Consider the following 14,563-nt stretch of genomic DNA (forward strand, 5'->3'; position numbering starts at 1 on the left):
GCGGATCGATTAGTGAACTCATTCTCCAATGAGCATCTGCACTGTATCTCTAGTGTTCCTACACAAGCAACTATGAGATTAACTGTCTCCATCATATGGACGAGTATGCAACACACTAGTTTATTTGGTTATCTCGATGTCCTTCTCGAGTAACATATGATCAGGATTATTTAGAGTTTATGTTTAAAGGTAAATTAGTCTTATTATTATGATTTCATCACGATCTGATTCTCATTATATAGATCCATGGACATCATAATATATGTAGCAGACAATATAAAGTGAGAAAAATATCAAATAAATAATAAGTAAAAAGGGTATGTATCATGTCACACGTGTCATCACTCACATGATTGGTTTGCAAGACACCTATGACTAGCATCTAGTATCCCAACACAAGTAGCTATGGGACCAGTTGTCTCCATTATATGGACGAGTATATAACACACCAGTCTAACCAATTATCTCGATGTCCCTTTCGAGTAATATATGACTGAAAATATTTGTGGTCTGTATTTATAGGCGAATTTGTCTCATTATCATGATCTCATTATGATCTAATTCCTATTGCACAGATCCAAGAATATCATAATATATTCATCATCAATATAAAGTAATAAAATACCATAATAATAATAATCAAAAAAATTATACAGTGTATCACACATGTCATTACTCACATGATTGACTTAAAGGCACATGTAACTAGCATCAACTAATGCTTAAGTTTTGATGGTAGTTCAAGGATTATATAAGATGTCAAATTCTCTAAGCTTGATCAAGCGTTCGAGGAGTATGACTTTGTAGGGTGGGGAGGCTAATTTGTTAATACAATGATGTGATGCACTTGAAAGTAAAGAGTGGGTCTTTGGGCGGTCATTAGAGTAATGACACTTCACATCCGTTTAAAACATGACTTGTATAGTAAATGAGTCTTTATGCCTTAATTGTTTCCTGAATTAACACGGAGCTCCATTGAATAAGTCATTGATAGGTAAAAATATAACAACTTTCTTAGTTGAGGAATTAAGAGTTGTAGAGGTTAGCCAAGATACTTCTTTAATTGGTTAAAATTGTTATGATCGAGTTGGCACTAAGAGGGGGGGTGTGTGAATTAGTGCAGTAGATAAAAACGTCATCGGTTCAAAAATTTTTATTTTAATTAAACATGTTTTAGAAAGATATTAAACTTAAAAGCATTCGTAAGAGTGTAATGAGAAAGGAATGCAAGTAAGGAAGTTTGTAGTAAGGTAAATTACACAAATAGAAATATAAACCAAATTTTTATAGTGGTTCGATCGTCATGACCTACTTCCACTCTATCGATTCCTCTTCCGTCGAGGCCACTATCATCCACTAACGATCTTCCTTCAGTGGACGAAGATCAACTACCCTTATAACTCGATTCTCTTTTTGATAAGTTCATGAGAGAACCTTTATAACCCCCTTCACTCCTCTCTTAAGCAAGACTAACACTTTAAGTTTGAGGAGTTCACACAAGATTACAATAGTATTTTCTTTTCTTTTTGCTCGTGTTTATTAACCAGGGATGAGAGGGGTATTTATAGGCCTCAAGTTGATTCAAACTTGGAGCCTAAAAAGGTCTCATCCTGGGTTTCCTGAGTCTTGGCAGTACCATCGCCTATGTTGAGCGATACCACTACCTGCAACATTGGCACTGTGCGGTACCATCGCTTGTGCTGGGTGGTACCACCACCTGCATCACTAACACTAGGTGATACCCCTGCCTAAACTAGCGATACCACCGCTTGATAGTCTCGGAGACTGTGCAACGATAGTTCCACCTGTTGGGTCACTTTTTAGGCCTTTCACTTGGCCCAACACAGCCTAACTTTGGCCCAATTGGCCCCTAATTGAGTTGGCCCAATTTCAACCCAATTATGTACTAACTACGAAATTTAAGGCATACATTAAGCTAAATAAGTCTGCTTTCTTCCAGCGAGCTTCCAGTGATCTTCCGATTTACTTCTGATGATCTCTCGGCAATGTTCCAGCGGATTCCCGGTAAGCTCCTAGACTTCATGACGATCTTCTTGGCAAGTTCCGACGAGCTTCTCTAGCAAGCTCCTGGACTTCTTAGTCAATTCTAACAGAACTTTCGATGAACGTCCAGACTTCTGATGAACTCTCGAACTCCCAACGAAATCTCGTTCTTGACTCCAGGACTTTATTTTTCCTAACATGTTCTGTTCTGGTACAACATGATTTTTTCTGCTTTAATTGTCTCTCCCTAATCGAAGCTTCCTGCATCACTCAAAACATAAATCAAATAAATACTATCAATTAATTTTATCTTCAAAATTTGAGATTCAATAAAATATTACTTACCAATGTCCATTGAAACTGCTACTTTAGCATTTCAAAGAAAAAAGTGAGACACTTGTCGCATAGAGGAATCGATTTAATGCGGTAATATGACACATCAAATGCTGAACTTCTTTGACTGAAGCTGAGGGCCTCATGTCTAATATAACCTTAGCCTTCTCTAGATTAATGTTGATTCCTCTCTTATGAATCATGAAGTGTGAGAACTTCTCCAACGCAACACCAAAGACCTATTTTAAGGGATTCAAATGTATTTGGTACCTTTTAATTGAGATAAAAATTTTCTTAAGATTAGCCAAATGGATGTCAGCTGTTTAGCTTTTGATAAGCATGTTTTCAATATATGTTTTTATGTTATAATTAATTTATTGTTTGAATATCGTTTGATAGGTATCTCATATATTTTTTAATTTAAATGATATAACTTTATAACAATATAGTCCGATTATGAAGGAGGTATGCTCTTCCTCTATGGACACCATTTTAATTTGGTTTTAACCCAATAATATACTCACAAAATGCTAATAACTCATAATTAGAAGTATAATCATGGTCAATTCAAAAGAGAGAAAAATTATCCGTGAAATAAGTTTTATTGAGATCAATATAATCAATATATATATATATATATATATATTATTGCTTTTCTTTATAAGGACAATATTAGTAAGTTATTTGAAATATTCAACCTTACAAACAAAGCCAACACTTAATAGTTTATATACTTATTCAACTATATCCGATTGATGGGGTTGATGCTACACCATGATTTGGTCGCTGTTGGACATGTTACTAGGGGACCAAGTGAAAAATTTAGAATTATATCGTAGGAAGTCGATAAGCTCGTTTCTTTATTCCTCAAGTAGTGTGACAACAACTTTCATCATCTGATTTGGGGCTAGATCTAGGGGTACTTTGATAATAAGATTTCTTTGGCTTCCAGATAAATAACTTATTGGGATTAATGATCTCTTGGATCCATTTGCTGGACTAAATTTTCTTTGGGAAAAAAATAAAAGTCAGATATGAATATCAAGACTATTGGGGATTTCTTTAAAGCTCACTGACTCCACTAATGAAAATTTTTAGCATCATGTAGTAGGTTGATACCATAACATGAAGTTTATCGAGGGTTCAACACATGATGATGGTATTGTGAGCTAACGAAACATCCACCATCAAAAACTTCTTCATCGTAATTAGGATTGGCTTCACCAAGTCTTTAACAATCCTAAGCAAGACTACCAATATGTCATCATAATTAGGATCTATTTATTCAACTTATTTTTCCTGTGAAAGTAATCAAAGGGTCACTATGCAACCAATGTCTCTTGGCCATAGTTTCTTTTATATAAGATCTCCAAGTTACATTACTATCATCTCTTGAGGTTGATCCTCTAACTATTATATCAACCTACCTTTCAATCGAACCATGGGACATAAAGATGTCTCCTAGGTTTGTGAGAGGTATCAGTCGAGGTGTACCCTTCTCGTTAGCTTGTCAATTCACTGCTTCATATGTCTCATGATCGTGAATCCTAATAGAACGGATAGTACTTTATCTTGTCCCTCATCATGGATAGAGTATGGTTCGAGGTGCTCATGGTTGATCATTCTTTTTGATTTAGAGAAATACTTTAATATGAGAAATATTTAGGGGCAAATACTCTAGGGTGGTACACAATTATTGTGGAGCCTTTTACCTCCAGACTAGTCATTTAATGATGGTTAGAAAGAACACTTATCCTTTATTAGCTTTTTTTCCTTTATCGCTTTCTTCTCAATAATTATTATAGATTCGAGTATGATATATTGATTGACTTTCTATAATAGCTCAAGGCATGTAGTTATGGGTTTTTTGAAAATTGATTAGAAGAAAATGAGAGGTGGAAACCGTTGATAAAGTCATTGATGAGAAATAAGTTTAGATCTCACGTCAACCTTACATCTTTAATAATTTTTTTAGTGTAATTCACTTAGGATTCAAGGGAATTAGTAAGCTTTTTCGGAAGTTTATAACTTATAAAATTGAGTTAAATTCTCTAATTAATTGATCGAAGGAATTGACAAAGTTCAAGGGACCGATGTGGTACCATTTTTTAGTGATTCCTCTAGGTAGTTAAGAAAGGACACATGAGTGCATCGATATTTGTATATAATGTCATATGAGCTAATAAAGGCTATGATGTAATGGAGACCGTACGTAGGGCTCGAACATATCAATTAAGTTGCTTCCTTTACTTAATTTCTCACCTTATATCTTCAAAATATTGATCCATCTTAAGGAATTGATCTCTAAATTCAGATATAGCTCGATCACATAGTATACTTTTAATCCTCTCGGCGGTTTAGGCTCTTAATTGAGAATGTAGTGCAGTAACTATATGTCATAAAGAGCTTCTTGTAACACTAGTTGGGACTTGGTAAAAATATGGGGTACCTACCTACTCTAGGGGCGGTACGAGAGGAGTAACTATAGGGGCTTTCCATATTGGGTGACTTAGGTATGCTAAAATAGAAATGAGATAATAGTTTACACAATTGGTACGAGGGCATGAACTTATTGAGATAGGTTAGTAAAGACCTCAATAAGAACAGAGAGCATGTTTAATAAAGTCTCTCCAACGCGCTTAGGTAAGAGGTGAATTTGGATTATTCAAGAAGTAACGAATAACCAGTAAAAAGAGCTCCCTTCTCTATGATACACTTGAGGGCTTTTATAATATACTAGAATGATTATTGAACTGATGCAATTATTAATACCTTGAATGATTATATGAATTGTCCAACTATCAAGCTTCGAGGTCATGCATCAAATCATTGGAGTTGCATTTATGAGATAACGATACACCTTGATATTAGAAATTACATTTGCCATCTTAGCCGAAGGGACTATCCCATTCTTGTAGAGTAAACTTTGTATTGTACTCTTCCTACTCCTCGTGGATATAGATTTGATTGATGTGTCAATCAAATGTGTCATGTCACTTAGTTACATATATATCATACTCTTCATATCAAATATGGAAAAAAATCAAACTATTGTAAATGAACTAGTTGTTAAAAGAAACTATGGATTGTTGATTTAAGATATCAAAATTTAAGTTGAAAAAGTCTTAGTTCATATTATGTTTTTTTCTTAATTCGCTTATGAGAAATGTTAAATTTATTACATATATATAAATAGTTTAATTATTGATATTTATATTTAAATTTAAAAATTAACGATTGATTATTTATATGTTCTTACATACACAAAGGGCATTTAAAAGAATGGATCAATTCAAGAAGAAAATAAATATTAAATGGTAATATTATATTATCTATAATAATTATTATTGTCAATTTAAAAAAATAAAATGAAGGAATTTTTTTTTGTATTTAAAAGATTGCTTCATATGTAACACGTGAATGCTTAATATGCGCACAAATAAGTTTCCTATATCTCCTTTGTTTCAGTATTATATATAAAAATAGGTAAACAGTAATTTCATACAAATAATATCTTTAAATACATTACGATTTTGAAAGAAAAATATACCTCAAAATAGGTAAACAGTAATTTCATACAAATAATATCTTTAAATACATTACGATTTTGAAAGAAACATTTTTTCTGTAGTAAATACATCGTATTATTTACAACAAAAATATATACATTAAATATAGTTATAATATAAAAGGTAATTTCTCAAAAAACCCCGTACTTTTTAGGTATTTCCTATCAAGTTTCATATTTTAATATTATATGAAATTACCCTCATTGACAACAATTAACGATGTGTTTTCGATTGAGACACCACTGATTTGGACCAATTCTACAATAAAATCGATCTAGTGCTCATCCAAAACATAACTAGTTATAATTTCATTGATTACTAAGTCAAAATACTTTATCTTTATTCAGCAATACTATATTCAAATCCATCAATACCAATCAATCAATTGATGAATCACTTCGAATTGATTAATCTTCACTGAAAAAATTAAATTATACCATAAATACGAGTACTCACAATGATCCGTCGACGACGATGACAAGAATAAATAAGGATAAGAATTTTTTATTATTCACATAATTATGAGATGAGGACAGTTATAACATACCGTTTTTATTATTATATATAAAATATTTTATTAATAATAAATATATAATTATAATTATTTTGATATTTATATTTATTTAAATTTTTGATATTATTAATTAAGTTTGATAATAATTTTATATTTTATAAAAAATAGAATAATTAAAATAATATTAAAAAAACTCATGCGATTTTCGCCTTTTTTTTGTCTTCCTATTATCGAGAAATGAGAGAAGATAAAAGAGATAGAGATGAGACGAGTGCGGAGGTATTATTTTTGGAGGAAGTCATGCAAATTTTTGTGAGAGTTTTTCGAAAATCGTATATATATATATATATATATATATATATATATATATATATATATATATATATAATGTTTTGAATTAGATTCGGTTCGATGTGAAGTTCCGTACGCCACGTGGCGCATGAGAGATCGTAGAAAAGCTAGTCCATTTTCCTACGAACTTGCTTGAAGCCCTAATCCCGTCTCGAGCGACGCGAGGGAGAGGGGAAGATTACGAGGATCCTTTTGATCGGCGTCTTCCTTTGTTTCTCGATTGATCGATCCTAGGGATCCATGGAGTTGCCGCAGAACGATTTCGATCGGATCGTCTTCTTTGAGCACGCGCGCAAGACCGCGGAGGTCGTTTACGCCAAGAACCCCCTCGATGCCGATGTGAGCTCCTACGTTTCGATTCCGTTACCTCGTAGTCGGTAGGGTTCCTTAGTTTGGCCTTCTCTACGGTTGGAACGTATTTCCCTTAATGGATTCGACTGCTTCACTTGTTTTCTCGACCTCCATTGTGCTTCCGTTCTTTGGGCTTGTAGTGTTCATTGTGGAACAATTTGGTAACGGGATAATGTTACTGTTTCCTTAGAATCTCACGAGATGGGGCGGAGCACTTCTTGAACTATCCTCGTTTCAGAGTGGTAGCGACTCCATAAAGATGGTCGAAGGTTCGTATCAATGAACATATGGCAACCTCAATAAGAAAATAGTTTCTGCGAATGCAAATTTGAATGTGCTGCATGTGATTCCTTTACCGATTTCTCAAGCAGATGCTGTATCGAAACTGGAGGAAGCCTTGGAGGTGAATCCAAGCAAGCATGATACTCTTTGGTGCTTGGGAAACGCCCATACATCTCATGCTTTCTACACACCGGATCACGAGGCTGCTAAGGTTGAATTTGACAAGGCAGCTCAGTGCTTCCGGCAGGCTGTGGAGTTGGTAACTTTCTTGCACATTCTATAATGACATCCAGTTCATTCTCTTGGAGTATTTGTTGTTGCTTTGGTGAGTTGAGACTACAGTTTTCTTGTAGGATCCTGGGAATGAGCTGTATCTTAAGTCACTGGAATTATCAAACAAGGTATATTTTTATGATCAATTCTGTGTACTAGGATTACAGTGTGTCATGTACTAGTACTATAGTGTGTCAATTTGTCCACAGAATCATTTGGTATTTTATCTGATGGTCACAAATATTCTGAATGTCTTAAAAATGTATGGATGTAAATCCTCCATGATTATAGTTTTGATGTCTTGATGGAGATTGATACTTGACATGATTTCATACCATGATTCTTTTGGTACGTTAATATTTAGGATTATTTTAGTCTGAGCTGACTTATGATTATCTTCAGAAATTATTTGTTCTTGCTTATATTAACAAGTCTAGCAAGCTCAATACAAAAGAATCTGCTTTTTAGTTGTGCTTCTGAGCCCTTTTTATCCACCTTAATTGCAATGTGAATAATTTAAAATATAGTACATGATTTATGAAATTTGAGGATATCTTATTGCCGTTTGCTAGAGCCTGTGTATTGCCTATCAAGAATCAACATGCTTGCCTAAACTGGGATAAATTACCTATTATCTCATGCACATAATCAAACATCGAATGGAAGTTGGTAAAGTTAGTCTAAAGTGTTAAGTGGTGGTGTGATCTTTATAGGAACTTGCTTGGAGATTGTAGGGAAGCATGTGAAGGTGAACATCATACTTAATTGTGTTGGTTCATTGCATATTGTAAATTTCTGGTTTTGTTTATTGGGAACAAGAACTAAATACAGATTTGCAACTAACTATGAAGAATTTTAATGATTGTTAGCACAAGGAATTAGCATGACGAAGTACCATCATCCTTTGTGGATTAGTATCATCTGATGACAGTTTTTTGTAACATAATATAAACATCTCCTTTAGGCACCTGAATTGCATCAAGAACTCCAAAGGCAGATGGCAAGTCAGCAAGCTTCACAAGGAGCAACCACTGCTTCGAGTATGAAGGTAATATTATGCTCTTTCTGAAGAAAGTTGAGCCAGTTTTTCTTGTAAATTTATCATGTCATTCTTGTCATTATGCAACAGTATATGCTGTATGTTGCCGAATGTTCTCTGCTTTTTTGCAAAACTTTTCATGGTTATCATTATGTTTTTGCCTCTCTGTCACATGATTTACTTTGATGCTTCAACATTTTGATTTTCATGTGGCCTAATGAAGTGGACAAAAGAAGTTGACAAGATTAGTCTTGATACCAAACTGCTGAATAATTCTTTTTTTTGTTTTGTTTTGAGAATGTGGTCCTGGTGTATGTTAAACTCCTCAATTAGTTTCCTTGATGTGTTGAATTTCTCTTAATTGATTTATCTTGCCTTTTCATTTGTATGTTTAGGAGTTCATCTTTGTCGGTAAATTATCCAATGATTTAACTAGGCGCTCAAGCGATCGCCTAGGCGCTCGGGCGAGGCGAGACGAGGCTCGAGCGCCTCGTGTGTAGACTAGGTGGAGCACTTCAATGAGGTGTCGTTTGAGTGCTTGCTCGAACCTGGGCGTCGGGGGCTTCGGGCGAGCACCCGGTTCCAATAAGCCAACCGAACCAGACTTTAAGTCTGGTTCGGTTCAATAACGTAGTTTCTTACACCCCGCGCGACCCCGAGCCAACCCTAGCGCTGCTTTTGCCTCTGCCCGGAGCGCCCGGTTCCAATAAGCCAACCGAACCAGACTTTCAATAACGTAGTTTCTTACACCCCCCCCGAGCCAACCCTAGCGCTGCTTTTGCCTCTGCCCCTGATGCTTTTTGTTGCAGATGCAGTGGACTGACCCTTCCTCTGTCGCCGATGGATGGGTCCGACCACCTAGCAAGAGCTCGTAGCTTCCTTTCGCCATCGCTCTGTGTGCAGTTCCTTTCACTATCAAGGGAGAGGACTACAGGTTCCTCCACCACCGACGGATGCCCTTTGGAGCTTCCGCCGCTATCGCTGCTACTGTCTGTAGCTTCCACCATTGATGTTTGTAGTGCTGTCGCGGCTATCTTGAACCAATCCTCCGTTGCTATTGCTGCTAGCTTCTCACCGCTACCTTCTCACTTCTGTTGTTGTCACTTTCCGTCGGTTTCCACTGTTAGTGGCCCTTTTATCCCCCTCTATTACAGTTAACAATTCTTTTATCCTCCTCTAACTATTGTTAACAGTAAATAATATATTGTTAACAGTATATTTTTAATTTAATATCATATTTTTATTTAAATAATTATATTATTTTTTTATATTTTAATTTTTCATAGCGCCTCACTTTGCTTAGGCAACTCAGGCATTTTGGGACCTTGGCGCCTTTTGGGTGCCTAACCCTTTTTAAATCACTAGAATTATCTTAGTTGCGGAGATTTTTATATGCTACAGTTAACCTATTGACATGTCTTTGTCTTCTGTTAGCTACTTGACAGAACTGTAATTGTAACGGCTGTTTCTTAGGAATTTTTATTGCATTTTATTTTTTTATTATTTATATTGGTTTAAGGCATTACAATTTGTTTAACATATGATGGAAGACAGTTAAATAAGAGATTGAAAATAAAATTTCCTTTATCAATACTGAATTGAGTGTTCTATATTGATTGAGCACCATAAAATCTGACCATTCTTTTCCTGATTTATGTGCCAGCAAATTTGCAGTCATATTGTGTGAAATATGCCTTTTCTTTGGATTATTTGTGGCCATTAAGAATATACTGGTTAGAAGGTTATATAATCTGGATTAGGATGATCAGGGGTGGTGGCAAACTGGAAGATGCTGCATTGAACACTCAATATTTCTTTTTTTCAGTAGTGTTTTCCTGATTACTCTTGAAGTGTTTTATGCATAATAATCCCTCACATCTTTTCTATCAGCTTCTAAGTTGATCAATACTTTTCGACCCTCAAACTTCTCTCATTCTGTATTTTAGTTCCTCTGGTTATTATAACAACATACTAACTGATATTCATGGAGTATACCATAGTTGCTGTTAACTTATTAGTGGAACAATATTATAAAAAAAATTTACCCTAAAAACCCCATCTGTTTCATAATTCTTGTTTTTAGAACTCTTATAACACTTGTTTATTCAAATTCAATTGAAACTAGTTGTAAGACGAGCACCATATGTACAGTGTTTAATTTTAGAAAACACCATCATAGAGCCCAATCTCAACAAGATAGCTCGTTTTATCATTATCCAAGTTAGTCATCTTCTTATGCTTATTCATAACTCAAGTCTTCACATCCTCTCTAATTTTATTTTTTAGAATGAATCCAGAAATTATGTGGTTGTTTTGGACTAAATGGTTTTTTCTGATGTCTATTTGGCTAAACTATATCTGGATTAAAGAACATAGAAAGATTGATATGCCCAAAGGAGAAATTTTTTGGGCTGATCATGTAAATAATAGGTGTTCAGAGACCTATACCAAATATAGGAGATATAACCTTTGAACTGTTGACAGATGAATTGAAATTTATGAAACATTGTTCTTGAATTAGCCATGATGCTGTCGTTGATGGACTGCATGGTTGGATAGTAGATCACCTTGTGTCCATTGTCTCCTTCAGGCATCATGAAGATACTATATCTGGATTAAGGAACATAGAAAGATTGATATGCCCAAAGTAGAAATTTTTTTGGGCCGATCATGTAAATAATAGGTGTTCAGAGACTTATACCAAATATAGGAGATATAACCTTTTAACTGTTGGCAGATGAATTGAAATTTATGAAACATTGTTCTTGAATTAGCCATGATGCTGTCCTTCTTGATGGACTGCATGGTTGGATAGTAGATCACCGTGTGACCATTGGTCTCCTTCAGGCATCATGCAGATACTTAGTTCATCTTTTAATGATGTGCAAATTTAGTTGCCAATGGGCTTGATTTAGTACTATAAAACCAAAGCAAGGAAATTAACTTTTATTTACAATTTTTTGAAATACATAGAATAGAAATGGTCCTATGCACCTATTCCACTGCGGTCAACAATTTGGCTGAAAGTTTTGAGCCGCCTGTAACTTAAGAAGTTCCAGCTATAGTGATGCTTAACATATTTGATGTTTGGAGTTTTGATTTTACTTTAGGTTGAAGCAGCCTGCCTTCGATATCCTCAACCTGGTCTGGTAGTAGGCTAATTAACAAGAAAGGATTTAAATGTTGATCTGGTAATCGGTAGGATCCATATGGTACTTGTATACTGAGTGGTATTATGACTCAATTTTACTTAAAAAATAACTAGAACTTGAATACTGATCAGTATCATTTGGTATTACTTGAAATGTTGATTAGGTACTGATCTTTTGGTTGAACCAATAAATATCATTCAGTACATACTGGTCTATGGGTATTTGAAATCTCACTGAAAAGTTCATAGGAATATGTTTCTTAGCAAACTGTCTACATTGTGATTTTTGGTGATCCATCTTTAATCATTAAATGCTTTGTGTGTATTTGAAATCTCACTGACAAATTCATAGGAATATGTTTCTTAGCAAACTCTGTCAACATTGTGATTTTGGTGATCCATCTTTAATCATTAAATGCTTTGTGTGTATTTGAAATCTCACTGACAAATTCATAGGAATATGTTTTCTAGCAAACTCTGTCAACATTGTGATTTTTGGTGATCCATCTTTAATCATTAAATGCTTTGGAGATTGTGCCAGGATTACAGTCGGTGATTCTTTTTTCTTTTAATTTCAGACTCCCAAGAAGAAAAAAGACAGCGACCTAAAGTATGACGTGCTTGGCTGGGTAATCCTTGCGATTGGTATTGTTGTGTGGGTCGGGATGGCCAAATCTCATGTTCCTCCCCCTCCACCAAGGTAAGGTCATCAGTTTCCTTATCGGCAGGTGGAATGTTCCGCTTTTAGAACCCCATGCATGAAGTTTGCAAGAAAGCAACGATCTCTCAAGGTGGAAGTATGATGATGGGGTGTAGTTCTCTAAATTGTTGTTTCATGGCTATCCTTTAAGAGCCTATTTGGATGATTTGCTTCAGTATTCATAGTTCTTTCTTTCCTTTCTTAAAGTTGGTAGCCTCTCTTCTTTTCAGCAAAAAGAGGCTTGTGTTTGCAATAATCCCAAAATTTTGTTATAAATTTTAATAACGTTTCTGGAGGCTTCACAATACTGACCATAAAACTCACTAGTCTTATTTGTTCATCTTTTTTTATTGCACTCTGTTAATTACGCTTAATTCATGTACTTTTGATTGCAAAACACTGTTCGTTTGTGCTGTGCAGACAACGGATGTACAAAACGTCGTAGATCCAGGTACATAATCATTGCTTGCTTGTGGTGGTAGCCTTTATTATTGTGTTAGTGTTAAGTCTCCGTAGAGCATCCAAAAGGACTCGCATATGGAAGGTGAAACATAGGGAAAGTCCTTCAGAAGAGTTTGACATATATTTTTCATGATTAAAATTTCTATTTAGTGATGTCAAAGTATTCAACAATCTCTTATGAATTATTGAATGATTCCGTACAGCAATAAACCATATAATTTGGTTAGAATTTAAGCATCACTTGATGATCAGAGAAAGCAATCAGTAATTATAAGAATCAAATAAAAATGACAAAACCTTATGAAAGATTGTGCATTAGATTTTTATTGATGTTCAAAGTATAATTCAACAGGTCGTTAATGGTTGATCTGAGCAAGGTAGCTAGTTGTCATATTGATTGCTCATGTTATTTTGGATAAGAACAAGTCGTTGGTTGAGGCACATTTTGCATGTTCAGAATCAACAAAAATTTCTCAATGGAAAGTTAGAAAATGTGATACAACGTACTATACGCAATCATATGCTATCTTAAAACCATCGTACATAGATTAGACGGTGTTTCTGTGAAATAAATTATATAGATTGGACAGGACATGGCAAGATCTTTCACAGGTGTATTATTGCTGAGTAAAGAACAAGGTGAGCTGTCATCATAAGTAGATCTCTTTTTAACTTCAACATGAGAAAGAAATAGTTGCTATGCATGCCTTTCTTTGATCTGAGAACGTTTTTAGCTTTATTAGAATAACTTGTGATACAGCGTATTTTGGGTCCAAGACACGTCACAGCTGACGTCACACGCCAAGTCAAAACCGTACTAAGAATCTAACGTCACACCTAAGAGCTCAGGGCGGTGCCGTCTGACGTTGCTTCGCTCGACCCGAGACGGTGGTCGGTCAAAGGTGTCGTCTCATCCCTCGAGGGTCAACGGCCACGCCGAATCGACGTGATATCGACCCTCGTGTAATAGTATAAAGCCCCAGGTCGGCCCCCGGCCTGAAGGAGGAACGATCGATCCCATTATTGACATACACGTCGGAGGGACCAAAGCCGGGGATCACCCGACGAGGGCCATTTTTTGCAGGCAAGCGACCACCCGTGAGCGGCGAATGTTTCAACCCAGGGGGCGCCATCCACCATGCAAAGGAGAGTAGTCAATCAACCTGGATCCCAACCAGCGCTCCTTCCCAAGGGCACGACCACCTCATCATCCACCTCACTGTATAAAAAGCTCCCGACATCAACCCGCGGACCTAGCCGTGCTGACTCATCAGCCACGATATATTTGTTTGCTAACATTTTGGCGCTAGAAGGAGGGCATGTCGCAGGAACATCTGGCAGGAGCTCTCCCCGAGAGAGAACCATCGATCGGTCTCCCCTCCGTCGAACCTAGAGATCAGGCCCTCCCCACCCTTGGAGATGGGGGGATCCCGGCCTCGGCACCAGATCGCTACTAGCGCCTGTTCAACGACCCGAGGTTATCGCCCCCTGGACTCACCATAGGACTCTTGGTCGTGACACCCTAGGCGTTCCT

General features: G+C 35.9%; 1 protein-coding gene across 2 annotated transcripts; it reads left to right on the forward strand.

The window, feature by feature from the left end:
• Positions 1–6,887: 6,887 nt before the first annotated feature.
• On the forward strand, positions 6,888–12,907 carry LOC103972838 (mitochondrial import receptor subunit TOM20). Of its 2 annotated transcripts, none has more exons than XM_009387213.3 (6): positions 6,888–7,110; positions 7,313–7,391; positions 7,494–7,663; positions 7,758–7,805; positions 8,642–8,725; positions 12,446–12,907. In XM_009387213.3, exons 1-6 carry the CDS (start codon positions 7,012–7,014, stop codon positions 12,569–12,571), a joined length of 606 nt encoding a protein of 201 aa, XP_009385488.1. In that variant the 5' UTR covers positions 6,888–7,011; the 3' UTR covers positions 12,572–12,907. The 2 variants fall into 2 exon arrangements, with proteins under 2 accessions (XP_009385488.1, XP_018676683.1); XM_018821138.2 differs by having other exon boundaries at positions 6,896–7,110; positions 7,747–7,805; positions 12,446–12,584.
• Positions 12,908–14,563: the final 1,656 nt, after the last annotated feature.

The sequence above is a fragment of the Musa acuminata genome, chromosome BXJ1-2 (genome assembly GCF_036884655.1).
Source record: "Musa acuminata AAA Group cultivar baxijiao chromosome BXJ1-2, Cavendish_Baxijiao_AAA, whole genome shotgun sequence".
NCBI lineage: Eukaryota > Viridiplantae > Streptophyta > Magnoliopsida > Zingiberales > Musaceae > Musa > Musa acuminata.